Consider the following 15899-nt stretch of genomic DNA (forward strand, 5'->3'; position numbering starts at 1 on the left):
AAACACTCATTTTATGTATTTATTTATTTATTTAAATTTTTTGAGGTGGAGTCTCACTCTGTTGCCTAGGCTGGAGTGCAGTGGCGTGATCTTGGCTCACTGCAACCGCTGCCTCCCAGGTTCAAGGGATTCTCATGCCTCAGCCTCCCTAGTAGCTAGGATTATAGGCACATGCCACTACGTCCGCCCGCCTGGCTAATTTTTGTATTTTCAGTAGAGATGGGGTTTCACCATGTGGTCCAGGCTGGTGTCAAACTCCTAACCTCAAGTGATTCACCTGCCTCAGCCTCCCAAAATGCTGGGATTACAGGCTTGAGCCACTTGGCCCAACCAGGCACTCATTTTAAATTATGCATACTTGCCAATAAACTGCTCTAGGTTTTCATGATATTTTATTCCATTTATAGAAATATGTGTGTATGTATATGTATATATCTGTGTGTGTATGTGTAACAAAACCAGCTATCCTTTCAGTATTACTTCAGATGTTACTTTTATGCCATATTCCAAATTCAACCAAAGAAGTAAGATACTACTTAAAATAACGAAATGTAGATAATTCCTGTTCTGATTTCATGCTTACTACTCATCTAGTTTTTATTTTTAAAAGAATAGTGGTTGGCTGGACGCGGTGGCTCAAGCCTGTAATCCCAGCACTTTGGGAGGCCGAGACGGGCGGATCACGAGGTCAGGAGATCGAGACCATCCTGGCTAATATGGTGAAACCCCGTCTCTACTAAAAAATACAAAAAAAACTAGTCGGGTGAGGTGGCGGGCGCCTGTAGTCCCAGCTACTCGGGAGGCTGAGGCAGGAGAATGGCGTGAACCCGGGAGGCGGAGCTTGCAGTGAGCTGAGATCCAGCCACTGCACTCCAGCCCCCGCGACAGAGTGAGACTCCATCTCAAAAAAAATAAAATAAAATAAAATAAAAGAATAGTGGTTCATTAGAGAGTAGAAAGAGCAGTATTTCTAAATTAATAGACTCATGTGATTTTAAATATATATACATTAAACTTTAAAATTAAAAATTAGGCCGGGCGCGGTGGCTCACGCCTGTAATCCCAGCACTTTGGGAGGCCGAGGCGGGCAGATCACGAGGTCAGGAGATAGAGACCATCCTGGCTAATACCGTGAAACCCCATCTCTACTAAAAAAATACAAAAAATTAGCCGGGCGTGGTGGCAGGCACCTGTAGTCCCAGCTACTCGGGAGGCTGAGGCAGGAGAATGGCGTGAACCCGGGAGGTGGAGCTTGCAGTGAGCCGAGATCGTGCCACTGCAATCCAGCCTGGGCAACAGATTTAGACTCGGTCTCAAAAAAATAAAAAAATGAAAAAATAAAAAATAAAATTTAAATTTAAATTTTATTAAATACATATCAATAAAATAAAGATAAGCAGGAAAAATAATACTTTAATTTTCACTGCTACTTTATTTTGATGATTTTAACAGCAGTAAATCTAAATGTATTTATGTATGATTTTAAATATAAGTATGTAACTAAATTAGTAAATTCAATGTTATAAGCAGGAAAAATAAGACTTTAATATTATGCTCTGTTTTTTTCTAATGATTACAACAATAGTTTTTGCCAATGTTTTAAAAATCATTCTTACTGTCTTTAAATGGCATAAATGGCATTCAGTAGTTCTCTACTCATTCTTAAAAGGAAAAAAAAAATTGCATAAAAATTTTCCTTGGCTATAAAAAATTCTGTGTAGGTACTGGTAATTCCCTGTGTCTAACATAAGGAAGACTTATGTCTCAGCCATGACTCAGCCACTCAGCTCCCTGTCCTTAGGTAATTTATTTAACTATATGGTACTTAACGTCTTCTCACTTCTGAATTAGGGCTTGCTGGAAAGATACAGGCAGGAATAAAGAAATTAAAGTTGAAAGGAGTGTAGACTAGTAGAGGAAAAGGAGTAGACAGCTACATATTTATTTATATGTGCTGGAAAACCAGTATTTAGCTAAAATCTTTTATAAAACTAATGTGATATGACTTGAGCAGAGCCAAAATTTAACTGTTCAAATAAATAGTATTCACTCACCTTTTCACTTTTATCGGGGGAGCCAGCCCCCAATATTTCAACATACATTCTTTCTGTTTTCCCTAAGTGTTGGCCAATCTGAGAAATAAAGAGTACAAAGAGAGAAATTTTACAGCTGGGCCTCCAGGGGTGTCATCACATATTGGTAGGACTGTGATGGTGACCGCAAGCCACAAAACCAGCAAGTTTTTATTAGGGATTTTGAAAGGGGAGGGTGTGTATGAACAGGGAGTAGGTCACAATGATCACATGCTTCAAAGGGCAATAATGATCACAGGCAAAGGCAAAATTAGAATTACTGATGAGGGTCTATGTCCTGCTGTGCATGCATTGTCTTGATAAACATCTTAACAGGAAACAGGATTCAAGAGCAGACAACCAGTCTGACTAGAATTTACCAGGCTGGAATTTCCCAATCCTAGTAAGCCTGAGAGTACTGCAGGAGACCAGGGTGTATTTCAGTCCTTATCTCAGTCGCATAAGACAGATAATCCCAGAGTGGCTGTCTATAGACCTGCCCCTAGGAATGCATTCCTTCCCCAGGGTTATTCCTTGCTGGGAAAAGAATTCAGCGATATTTCTCCTACTCGCTTTCTGCAAGAAGAAAAATATGGCTCTATTCTGTCCAACCCCGCAGGTAGTCAGACCTTATAGGTATCTTCCTTTGTTCCCTGAAAATCTCTGTTATTCTGTTCTTTTTCAGGGTGCACTGATTTCATATTGTTCAAACACACATGTTTTACAATCCATTTGTACAATAGTGGTCCTGAGGTGATGTACATTCTCAGCTTACGAAGCTAATGTGATTAAGAGATTAAAGACAGCCATAAGAAATTAGAAGAGTATTGATTGGAGAAGTGACAAATGTCCATGAAATCTTCACAATTATACTTACCTGGCAGGAGAGATACCATGATCACGAAGGTGGTTTTCCCAGGGCGAGGCTTATCCATTGCACTCCGGATGTGCTGACCCCTGCGATTTCCCCAAATGTGGGAAACTCGACTGCATAATTTGTGGTAGTGGGGGACTGCGTTCGCGCTTTCCCCTGTAAAAAAAAAAAAAAAAAAAGAAATCTTCACAATTTATGTTCAGAGATTGCAGTAAAGACAGGCGTAAAAAATTATAAAAGTATTAATTGGCCAGGCGCGGTGGCTCAAGCCTGTAATCCCAGCACTTCGGGAGGCCAAGACGGGCGGATCACGAGGTCAGGAGATCGAGACCATCATGGCTAACATGGTGAAACCCTGTCTCTACTAAAAAATACAAAAACTAGCTGGGTAAGGTGGCGGGTGCCTGTAGTCCCAGCTACTCAGGAGGCTGAGGCAGGAGAATGGCGTAAACCCGGGAGGTGCAGCTTGCAGTGAGCTGAGATCCGGCCACTGCACTCCAGCCTGGGCAACAGAGCGAGAGACTCTGCCTCAAAAAAAAAATATATCAATTTTGGCAACTGATAAAGGTCCCTGAAATCTTCAAAATTTATGTTCTGCCTCGGCTCCAGCCGGTCCCTCCGTTCGGGGTCACTGACTTCCCACAACACACTTTCTAATTGATTTGCATCTAATACAGATGTACATACACAATTTTTTTTTTTTTTTTGAGACGGAGTCTCGCTCTGTCGCCCAGGCTGGAGTGCAGTGGCCAGATCTCAGCTCACTGCAAGCTCCGCCTCCCGGGTTTATGCCCTTCTCCTGCCTCAGCCTCTCGAGTAGCTGGGACTACAGGTGCCCGCCACCACGCCCAGCTAGTTTTTTGTATTTTTTTTTAATAGAGACAGGGTTTCACCGTGTTAGCCATGATGGTCTCGATCTCCTGACCTCGTGATCTGCCCGTCTCGGCCCCTCCCAAAGTGCTGGGATTATAGGCTTGAGCCACGGCGCCCGGCCACATACACAATCTTACTGTACTCTCTGGAGATCAGGAAATATGATGAAAGAGTGTTGAAGACTTACATTTCAAAAGACTAGGCAGTCAAAGGGATATTCTTATTTTAAAAAGGAAAAAGTAACAACAAAAGACTAGGCAGAATCAGTGCAAGGAGTTCTTTGAGGGCGGGGTAGAAGGAATACTCATTTCATATGACTAAAATTAGAGTTTCCTTGAATCTCAGCCCTCTTCAGTCTGCCTTCCTTCTAGACTCAAAAAGCTAGGTATTTGCCTTTTGGAATTTGTGGTTTGAAACTTGTAGAGTACTGCTTTCAGCCTTGTCAAAGGCAACAAGTGATTAAGAAAAGCAGTGTACAACCTAGCAGCAGTAGGCAAATGTGTGATTAAAGATACGTAACCATAGCAGCTGTTGGCTCAGAGAAAAACTTAGTCATTTCTTATTAGCTCTCATCTCCCTCCCTCCTTACTTTCTGTTCCACTTTCCCTGCTTCTTTATTCTTCCTTCTTCTCCTTGTCCTTCTCTTTCTTCTCCTCCTCCACCTTCTTCCTCTCCTCCTCCTCCTCGTTTTTTTTTTTTTTTTTTTTTGGTTTGTTTTTTGTTGTTTGGGTTTGTTTTCTTTTTTTTTTTGACCACCTTGCTCTATTGCTCAGGCTGGAGTGCAGTAGTGCGATCATAGCTCACTGCAGTCTTGAACTCCCAGGCTCCGGTGAGCCTCCAACCTCAGCCTCCTGAGTAGCTGGGACTACAGGCATGCACCACCACAACCAACTAATATTTTTATTATTTGTAGAGAACAAGGTCTCTCTATGTTGCCTAGGCTGGTCTTGAATTCCTGGGCTCAAGGGATCCTCCCGCCTCAGCCTCCCACAGTGCTGGGATTATAGGCCTGAGCCACCATCCCCAGCTTCACTTCTTTATCTCACTTCCTCTTTTCTGTCTCTCTCTTTCTTTGACTTCGTCTAATTTGTCTTATTCTTTGTAAATTTTTCAAGACTTTTTTTTTTTTTTTTTTTTTGAGATGGAGTCTCGCTTTGTTGCCCAGGCTGGAGTGCAGTGGTGCAATCTCGGCTCACTGCAAGCTCCACCTCCCGGGTTCACGCCATTCTCCTGCCTCAGCCTCCTGAGTAACTGGGACTACAGGCACCCGCCACCACACCCAGCTAATTTTTTGTATTTTTAATAGAGACGAGGTTTTACCGTGTTAGCCAGGATGGTCTCGATCTCCTGACCTTGTGATCCACCTGCCTCGGCCTCCCAAAGTGCTAGGATTACGGGTGTGAGCCTCTGCTCCCGGCTGACTTTTTTTTTTTTTAAGAGACTGGATCTCACTGTTGGCCAAGCTAGTCTCAAACTCCTGGACTCAAGTGATTCTACCCATCAGCCTTCCAAGTAGCTGGGACTATAGGTGGGCACCATTGCATCCAGCTCTAATTCTTTAGGTCTTTCTGGTTTTTCTCCACTTCCCTCTCTCTGCAAATGCCATTATTAAATGTAGCCCCCCCACAAAGGCAAAGAACTAAACAAGATAAAAGCAAAACAGTTTATTCTAGTAACCTATAAACATTACATTTTAAATTATATGAATTGTCTAAGTCTGTAGTTTGTCTTTAACTCTGCCACTATGGTGCTTTACATACTTAGGAACTTTAAAAATCTTTTGAATGATTATTGGGATGAAATAGTGGGTTTTAGTGTCTAGAATCCAAAGCAAAGCAGTTAATGCAACTATGGAAGTGATACACTTGTTCACTGATTTCTTGATTACTCAAGGTGAAGGAGTTTGTTATTATACGCAGACTCTCATTTAAATATATAAAATGTATATATATATTTTTAAAACATGAGCCTGGCCAACATGGTGAAACCTCATCTCTACTAAAAATACAAAAATTAGCTGGGCATGGTGGCGCGCGCCTGTAATCCCAGCTACTCGGGGCTGAGACAGGAGAATCACTTGAACCTGGGAGATGGGAGGTTACAGTGAGCCAAGATCACAGCACTGCACTCCAGCCTGGGTGACAGAGTGAGACTGCATCTCAAAAATAGAATTTAAAAATAAATAAGAGGCCGGGCGCGGTGGCTCAAGCCTGTAATCCCAGCACTTTGGGAGGCCGAGACGGGCGGATCACGAGGTCAGGAGATCGAGACCATCCTGGCTAACACAGTGAAACCCCGTCTCTACTAAAAAATGCAAAACACTAGCTGGGTGAGGTGGCGGGCGCCTGTAGTCCCAGCTACTGGGGAGGCTGAGGCAGGAGAATGGCCTGTACCCGGGAGATGGAGCTTGCAGTGAGCTGAGATCCGGCCACTGCACTCCAGCCTGGGTGACACAGCGAGACTCCGTCTCAAAAAAAAAATAAAATAAAATAAAATAAAATAAAATAAAATAAAATAAAATAAAATAAATAAGAAAGTAGCCTTCTGGTGGCTTAGTTCCTACCATGGCTTAGAATGAAAGAGGTTCCTAGGTGAAGGTGAGTTGCTGATGTGGGTAAAAACAGGATTATTTTACTCTATTTAAAAACAAAACAGTGACAACATATTAGCTAAAGCCCTCATTTAGATTGTTTTAAAATTACAAAGTAATACATGGTCATTATAGAAATGAGTGCAAATAATACAGATTCTGGAGGAATCTCTAGGAAGGCTACCTATCAGGTACTATGCTCATGACCTGGGTGATGGGATTATTATTCTTTTGAAGGCTGCCTGTTTGTATCTTTTGCCTGTTTTTTAATGGGGTTGTTTGGTTTTTGTTAAATTGTTTAAGTTTACTATAGATTCTGGATATTAGACCTTTATTGAATGCAAGTTTGTGAATATTTTTCTTGCTTTCTGTAGGTTGTCTCAGCCTGTTGCTACTTTCTTTTTTTTTTTTTTTTTTTTTTTTTCTGTGCAGAAGCTCTTTAGTTTAATTAGGTCCCACTTGTCTCTTTTCTTTATGTTGCAATTGCTTCTGGAGACTTATACATTCTTTGCCAAGTGTATTCGTTTGTTTTCACACTGCTGATAAAGACATACCCAATACTGGGCAAACAAAAGAAAGAGGTTTAATGGACTTAACAGTCCGTGTGGCTGAGAAAGCCCCATAGTCATGGCCGAAGGTGAAAGACATGTCTCACATGGCGACAGACAAGAGAAGAGAGCCTGTGCAGGGAAACTCCCCTTTTAAAAACCATCAGATCTCATGAGACTTATTCACTATCACAAGAACAGCATGGGAAAGACCTGCCCCCACGATTCAACTACTTCCCACCAGGTCCCTTGCAAAACACATGGAAATTAAAGATGAGATTTGGGTGGGGACACAGCCAAACCATATCATCAAGGCTGAACCCAGAATTTCCTAGGTTTTTCTTCTGGGGTTTTTATTGTTTTAGGTATTACATTAAAGCCATTAATCCATCTTGAGTTAATTTTTGTTTATGGTGAAAGGAATGGGTCCAATTTCAATCTTCTGCATATGGTCAGCCAGCTATCCTGACACCATTTATTGAATAGGGAGTCCTTTCTCTTTTGTCTGCTATTGTTGACTTTGCCGAAGATCAGGTGGTTGTAGGTGTGTGGCTTTATTTCTGCGTTCTATATGCTGTTCCATTGGTCTATGTGTCTGTTTTTATACCAACATACCAGTACCATGCTGTTTTGGTTACTATAGCCTTGTAGTATAGTTTGAAGTTGGGTAATGTGATGCTTCCAGCTTTGCTTTTTTCGCTTAAGATTGCTTTGGTGATTCATGCTCTTTTTCAGTTCCGTATATGAATTTTAGAATAATTTTTCTAGGCCGGGTGCAGTGGCTCAAGCCTATAATCCCAGCACTTTGGGAGGCCAAGATGGGTGGATCACGAGGTCAGGAGATTGAGACCATCCTGGCGAACACAGTGAAACCCCGTCTCTACTAAAAAATACCAAAAAAAACTAGCCAGGCGAGGTGGTTGGCGCCTGTAGTCCCAGCTACTCGGGAGGCTGAGGCAGGAGAATGGCGTGAACCTGGGAGGCGGAGCTTGCAGTGAGCTGAGATCCGGCCACTGCACTCCAGCCTGGGTGACAGAGCAAGACTCCGTCTCAAAAAAAAAAAAAAAGTAATTTTTCTAATTGTATCAAAATTGGTTTTGGTAGTTTTATAGGAATGGCATTGAATCCGTGAATTGCTTTGGACAGTACAGCCATTTTAACTATTGATTCTTCCTATCCACGAGCATGGAATGTTTTTCCATTTGTTTATGTTGTCTCTGATTTCTTTCAGTAGTGTTTTGTAATTCTCGTTGTAGAGATCTTATACCTCCTTGGTAAGCTGTATTCCTAGGTTTCTGTGTGTGTGGTTGTGTGGCTATTATAAATGAGATTGTGTTCTTGATTTGGCTCTCAGCTTGGATGTTATTGGTGTATAGAAATGTTACTGAGCGGGCCGGGTGCAGTGGCTCAAGCCTGTAATCCCAGCACTTTGGGAGGCTGAGACGGGCGGATCGCGAGGTCAGGAGATCGAGACCATCCTGGCTACCATGGTGAAATCCTGTCTCTACTAAAAAAATACAAAAAAAAAAACTACAAAAAAAAAACTAGCCAGGCGTGGTGGCAGGCGCCTGTAGTCCCAGCTACTTGGGAGGCTGAGGCAGGGAAATGGTGTGAACCCGGGAGGCACAGCTTGCAGTGAGCTGAGATCCGGCCACTGCACTCCAGCCTGGGCGACAGAGCGAGACTCTGTCTCAAAAAAAAAAAAAAAAAAGAAAGAAATGTTACTGAGCTTTATACATTAATCTTCTATCTCTATCTTGAAACTTTACTGAAGTTATTTATTAGTTCTGAGAGCCTTCTAGCAGAGTCTATGGGGTTTTTGAGGTATAACATTATATTGACTGCAAAGAGAGATAATTGACTTCCTCTGTTTCTATTTGGATGCCTTTTATTTTATTTTATTTTTTTTTTGAGACGGAGTCTCGCTCTGTCACCCGGGCTGGAGTGCTGTGGCCGGATCTCAGCTCACTGCAAGCTCCGCCTTCCGGGTTCACGCCATTCTCCTGCCTCAGCCTCCCGAGTAGCTGGGACTACAGGCGCCGCTACCTCGCCTGGCTAGTTTTTTGTAGTTTTTAGTAGAGACGGGGTTTCACCGTGTTAGCCAGGATGGTCTCGATCTCCTGACCTCGTGATCCGCCCGTCTTGGCCTCCCAAAGTGCTGGGATTACAGACTTGAGCCACCGCGCCCGGCCTGGATGCCTTTTATTTTTTTTCTGTTGCCTGATTGTTCTGGTTAGGATTTCCAATACTGTGTTGAATAGTGGTAGTGAGAATGGGAATCCTTGTTTTGTTCCAGTTCTCAAGGGGAATGCTTCTAGCTTTTGCCTATTTAGTATGGTGTTGGCTGTGGGCTTGTCATAGATGGCTCTTATTATTTTGAGGTATCTTCCTTTGATGCCCAATTTATTGAAGGTTTTTAACATGAAGTGATGTTGAATTTTATCAAAAGCCTTTTCTGTATCTATTGAGATGATCATGTGGTTTTTGTAAGTCTGTTTATGTGGTGAACAACCTTTATTAATATGCACATATTGAACCAATCTTGCACCCCAGGAATAAAAGCCCACTTGATTGTAGTGGATAACTTTTTGATGTGCTAGTGTTGTCCTTATAGCTTCTGATACTTTTTTCCTTGAGGTTCTGTAGATAGTAAATTTCTGAGTTATTCATATGTAAAAATGACTTTATTATCCCTCATACTTAGTTAACCCCTTGCCTACTCATGTAATTCTTGGTTCAGAATAACTTCCTTCAGAATTTAGAAGGTTTTGCTGTGTTTTTTTGTCTTCCAGCATTATTGATGAAATGCTTGATACCAACTTGATTCTTCTACTTTTGTAGGTAACCAGTTGTTTCTCTCTAGAAACTTTTGTGGTCTTTTCTGTATCCTTAGTGGTTAGATGTTGTTGTTGTTGTTGTTTTTTAATTCTTTGTGCCTGCCACTCAGAAGACCCTTTCAGTTTGGAAAAAAAACAGATAAATTTTCATCTATTATTTTTGCCACTTTTTTTTATCCTGTTTTGTCTCCATTCTTTTCTGAGATTCCTGTTAGAAACATGTTGGAACGAGGCATGGTGGCTCACGCCTGTAATCCTAGCACTTCGGGAGACCTACGCGGGTGGATCACCTGAGGTCAGGAGTTCGAGACCAGCCTGGCCAATATGGCGAAACCCCCATTTCTACTAAAAATGCAAAAATTAGCTGGGCATGGTGGTGAACACCTGTAATCTCAGCTACTCTGCAGGCTGAGGCAGGAGAATCACTTGAACCCGGGAGACGGAGGTTGTGGTGAGCTAAGATTGTGATACTGCACTCCAGCCTGGGCGACAGAGCAAGGCTCCATCTCTCTTTTTTTTTTTTTTTTTCTTTGAGATGGAGTCTTGCTCTGTCACCCAGGTTGGAGTGGAGTGGCCCTGCAATCTTGGCTGACTGCAACCTCGGCCTCCCAGAGTCAAGTGATTCTCCTGCCTCAGTCTCCCAAGTGGCTGGGATTATAGGCACTCGCCACCATGTCTAGCTAATTTTGTGTTTTTAATAGAGACGGGGTTGTGCCATATCCAAAAGCTTTCATATCCAAGCTCCACAGAATCTAACTATAGTCTGTCCCAATTCCGTATTACCAAAAGAGCAAATCTCATTGCCCTAACTTGGCTTATGCTTGGCCCAGTCAGCTGTGGCAGAGGAGTCACATGGCCTATACCCATTCATCATGGGACACTGGGGAAGACTGTTAGAAGATAGTCGAATTTGAGCAGACTGATTACTGAAATTAATTAGGTGGGTAGTTAGTTAATACTACAATAAAAACTTCTATTAAAGCTATTATCCAATAATGAAGTCACTACATGCATTGCTATGGAACAAAAGGAAAGTACAAATAATAGCAGAGATGTCCAGCTTTCTACTGAAAAAATTCTTAAATGTTTTCATTTCCCCAAAATCTTTAAAATATCAGGAAACAGGATAATGCTCAGAATGCAAAATGAAGCAAAGGTGTTAGTTAACAGTGGCAGTTCTCATTATGGAATTGAAAATTAAGAGTTCCCATGAGCACAAAACAGAAATAATTCTTAAACCATCCTAAATGTATTTGTCTTTGTTCTATTCTGCAATTTATTGACGGTGGATAAGTGGTGATATTACCCATTCTGTCCAAGCAAAGTTTTCAGCTCAGAATTGAGGTTTTATGTTGCTTGAGAATCTAGTCACCTCAGGTCAAACCTTCAGGTGACAGTACAGTCTTTTCCTATGACAGTAATTCTAAAATATGAACTGCTAAGAAAATTAAAATGAGAAATGAGTTTGGGAAGATGAAAATGTTTTGAAGATAGATGGTAGTGATGGTTGCACAACGTTACTGTACTTAATGCCACTGAATCATACACTTAAAAATGGTTAAAACGGACAGGTGTGGGGACTCATGTCCATAATCACAGTTATTCGGGAGGCCATGGCGGGAGGATCACTTCAACCCAGGAGTTCAAGATCATCTGGGGCAACATAAGAAGACTCTGTCTCTTCAAAAAATAAAAGAAATTAGCCGTTCAAGACCAACCTGACTAACATGGAGAAGCTGCATCTCTACTTAAAATACAAAATTAGCTGGGTGTGGTGGTGCATGCCTGTAATCCCAGCTACTCAGGAGGCTGAGGCAGGAGAATCGCCTGAACCTGGGAGGCGGAAGTTGCAGTGAGCCGAGATCACGTCATTGTACTCCAGCCTGGGCAACAAGAGCGAAACTCCGTCTCTCAAAAAAAAAAAAAAAAAAAGAAAGAAAGAAATGAGTCAGGTGTGATAGCACATGCCTGTAGTCCCACCTGCTTGAGAGGCTGAGGTGGGAGGATTGCTTGAGCCCAGGAGGTCTGGGCTGCAGTGAGCCATAATTGTGTCACTGCACTCCACCTTGGGCAAAAACGTGAGACCTTGTCTCTAAAAAAAAAAAAAATGGTTAAAATTGTAAATTTTATGATATGTATATCCTAACACAGTTAAAAAAAATAGAGAAGTCATACAGGTTAAAAGAAAAAACATAAAACATTAAATGAGGACCAAAATACTACAATAAGAAAAAAACAAAGGCCAGGTGCAATGGCTCATGCCTGTAATCCCAGCACTTTGGGAGGCTAAGGCAGGAGGATCGCTTGAGTCTAGGAGTTTGAGACCAGCCTAGGCAACATAGCGAGACCCCATGTTCTCAAAAAACAAAAAATTAGCTGGGCTTAGTAGCAGATACCTGTAATCCCAGCTACTTGGGAGGCTGAAGTGGGAGGATCACTTGAGCCCAGGAAGTTAAGGCTTCAGTGAGCTGTGATCATGCTGCGGCACTCCATCCTAGGTAACAGCAATACCCTGTCTCAAAAAAAAAAAAAAAGACAAATAGAGAAAACTATCTGCGCATTTGTGTTTTTTGTTTTCTGGCATGGATTGACTTGACTTGTAAATATCAACATTTTAATGAGTCAGATTCTATCATATACTAAAAGTTTTTTAAAAAGACAAACTATTTTATTGATTCATCAACAGCTTGTACAGCCAAGCATTTCTTTTGCAAAGAGGAAAAGTCAGAGCTATATCTAAAGAGTTATTTCTTTTGGCCAGGCACGGTGTCTCACACCTGTAATCCCAGAACTTTGGGAGGCTGAGGCGGGTGGATCACAAGGTCAGAAGTTTGAGACCAATCTGGCCAACATGGTGAAACGCCATCTCTGCTAAAAATACAAAAATTAACCAGGCACAGTGGCGTGGACCTGAAGTCCTAGCTACTCAGGAGGCTGAGGCAGGAGAAGTGCTTGAAGTTGGGAGGCAGAGGTTGCAGTGAGCCGAGATCGTGCCACCGCACTCTAGCCTGGGTGACAGAGCGAGACTCTGTTCCTTTTTTTTCTTTTTCTTTTTTTTTTTTTTGGGACGGAGTCTCGCTGTGTCGCCCGGGCTGGAGTGCGGTGGTATGATCTTGGCTCACTATAACCTCTGCCTCCTGGGTTCTAGCGCTTCTACTGCCTCAGCCTCCCGAGTAGCTGGGATTACAGGCATGCCTGGCTAATTTTATTTGTATTTTTAGTAGAGACAGGGTTCTTCCATGTTGGTCAGGCTGGTCTCGAACTCCCAACCTCAGGTGATCCACCTTCCTCAGCCTCCCAAAGTACTGGGATTATAGGCGTGAGCCACTGCGCTCAGCCAATAGTTACTTCTTTTAAGACTTACTCATATACGGTGGTGTCTCTACAAGATAAGAAAATTTCTTTATGTATTTATAAAATTGTGATATTGAACAAGGTAAAGAATAGTGACAATAAATTCTGTGTTTATGTTGTATTTAATATTTTAATATCCTAACAGAAGGCAGATTTACAATATCTTTGTAGCGTTTGGACAACTTAATTTAGTTAATTACAATTTGAATGTTAAAATTTCGACAGATCTTTTCTCTCAAATAATTTTTAAGAATTGAAAGTTTTTATTGAAAGCCCTTTAAAGAGAATTTTATTGATAAGTCTTTGCTTTTAAAAATAGGTTCCAATTCATTGTGCCTAAAGAATGGAACAGCAAATATAGGCCTGTATGCATTCATCTTGCTGGAACAGGAGATCATGTAAGACTTTATTATAATGCTTTAATTTCCAGATAATTTGTTAACATATTCTCCTTAACAGATGGGGCTACTGTATTCTTTTGAGTATGTGTTCTTTTCTTTCCTTAGCATTACTGGAGGCGACGAACACTAATGGCCCGTCCTATGATTAAAGAAGCCCGAATGGCTTCTTTATTGTTAGAAAACCCTTATTATATCCTTTTGTGATATCTAAGAAGTCTTTTGCCTTGTTTATTTATTAATATAGTTAGTCATCAAAAGGAATGATAGTAACCAAGTTTTCTAAACCAGTTAAATTTAGTCATCAGTTCAGAAAATACTTAAGAAGTAATAATCAAAAGGAGAGAAAGACTATTTCATGCCTCTTAAAAATTAACATAAGGATTGTACTTCTATTGTGCAGTAAAGAAATTGTACTTCTATTTCTTGGGAGACTTATGCTAGATTTTTAATATTAGTAAGTCAAATGTTTACTATTAAGGAAACACTCATGTTTTAAATGCATTTACATTATCAGTTGAGGTTTAGACAGTTCTTAACTTAATTTTCAAGATGACGTCAGACTATTCACAGAAGAAGAAATGAAACTGATGCATAGATATAAAGAAATGTTCAACGTTGCTGGTAATAAATGTAGAGTTAAAACAATAATGATCACCTATTTAAAAAAAAAAACACAGTACTGGTGAGGCTGCTTTGAAATGGGCACTCTTGTTATTAATGACTGAAAATTAGTTCAGCCATTTGGGAAAACATTTTTTACCATGTGTATCAGGAGCTTTGAAACATCATATCCCTTGACAAAATGATTTTGATTCTGGGAAATTTATTCTAAGGATAAAAACTAAGAAATAATTAAATAACAAAAACATGTTTGTATAGCTTTAGTTTAGACAGTAAAGCATTAGAAATAGCTCAATGTCTAAAATAGAAATAGTTATGTAAACTGTGGTTCATAATATTGGAATTTTATGCAATTGGTTGTGTTACATTTATTTCTCTACCTGTGTTATATTGATTTCTCTACCTCTTACTACCTTTGTGACCTTGGCTATTACATAACCTTTTAGTACCTCAATTTTCTCACTGATAAATGGGAATAATCTCTTAGGTTATTGAGGTTATTAAATGATTAATACTATCTAGAACAGTGCCTGATAAATAATAAGCATTCAGTAAGTTTTAACTCTTATTATTAAAAAGCTTACAATAATGTATGACAAGTATTTCTGATGTGAAAATAGGATATAGGCCAGGTGCAGTGGCTCACGCCTGTAATCCCAGCACTTTGGGAGGCTGAGGTGGGCAAATCATCTGAGGTGAGGAGTTCGAGACCAGCCTGGCCAACATGGTGAAACCCCATCTCTGCTAAAAATATAAAATTAACCTGGCATGCTGGCACATGCCTGTAATCCCAACTTCTCAGGAGACTGAGGCAGGAGAATCACTTGAATCTAGGAGAAAATTGCAGTGAGCCAAGATCACGCCATTGCACTCCAGCCTGGGCAAAAAGAGTAAAACTCTGTCTCAAAAAAAAAAAAAAAGAAAAGAAAAGAAAATAGGATATAGACTCTACGGTGTGGCACAGGTATGCAAAAAAACTGAAAACAAAATCCAAAGCAAAAACTGTGCATTGGCCTGGCACGGTGGCTCAACGCCTGTAATCCCAGCACTTTGGGAGACCGAGGCAGGAGGATCACCTGAGGTCAGGAGTTTGAGACCAGCCTGGCCAACGTGGCAAAACTCCATCTCTACTGAAAATACAAAAATTAACTGGGTATGGTGGCGTGCGCCTGTAATCCCAGCTACGTGGGAGGCTGAGGCAGGAGAATCGCTTGAACCCAAGAGGCAGAAGTTGCAGTGAGCTGCCTGCACTCCAACCTAGGTGACAGAGCAACATTGTGCCTCAAAAAAAAAAAAAAAAAAAAAAAACCGTACATAAAGAGAAATATACCAAAATGTAATCTGGTTGTCTGTAGATTAAGTAGTTGTTCTTTAATCTGCTTTTTAGTACTTTTTGGATTTTCTATAATAAAAATTATATAAATAAAAAATCAATAAACCTCATTTAAAATTTAAATTGAAGATTGTACAACCCTGTTAATTTACTGAAAACATTAATAGGCATACTTTATTGGCTGAATTATGTGACATATGATGATATCAATAAAGCTGGGTTTTTTTTTTTAATAAAAAGGAAAATAATTAAGTTGAAAATTTAAGAACTTCTAAACAGCCTACTTAAGAGAATTAGAATGGAGTTACTTCAGTATTAAATTGTAGAAAATTTAACTACTTAATGTACTCTCAAACAAAATTATTTAATTATTTTAAAACTTTCTCTTTGACCCAC

The 15899-nt window shown here is 40.6% G+C and overlaps 1 protein-coding gene and 1 non-coding gene across 8 annotated transcripts in view; both read left to right on the forward strand.

Moving 5' to 3' along the window:
* The window catches only part of ABHD18 (abhydrolase domain containing 18), a 70694-nt gene that overhangs the window by 33371 nt on the left and 21424 nt on the right, over positions 1-15899 (forward strand). For 6 of the 7 annotated variants that reach the window (XM_010389017.2, XM_030917079.1, XM_030917072.1 and 3 more), the window contains 2 exons: positions 13468-13546; positions 13655-13739. In XM_010389017.2, coding sequence (XP_010387319.1) covers positions 13468-13546; positions 13655-13739 — 164 coding nt within the window. Of the gene's footprint in view, positions 1-13467; positions 13547-13654; positions 13740-14092; positions 14171-15899 lie in introns of those variants that run through there. The other variant, XM_030917095.1, reaches the window with a different exon arrangement.
* On the forward strand, positions 2942-3105 carry LOC115896004. Its single transcript, XR_004056039.1, has one exon. It is a non-coding gene; the product is annotated as a U1 spliceosomal RNA (small nuclear RNA).

Source organism: Rhinopithecus roxellana, chromosome 2 (genome assembly GCF_007565055.1).
Source record: "Rhinopithecus roxellana isolate Shanxi Qingling chromosome 2, ASM756505v1, whole genome shotgun sequence".
Classification (NCBI taxonomy): domain Eukaryota; kingdom Metazoa; phylum Chordata; class Mammalia; order Primates; family Cercopithecidae; genus Rhinopithecus; species Rhinopithecus roxellana.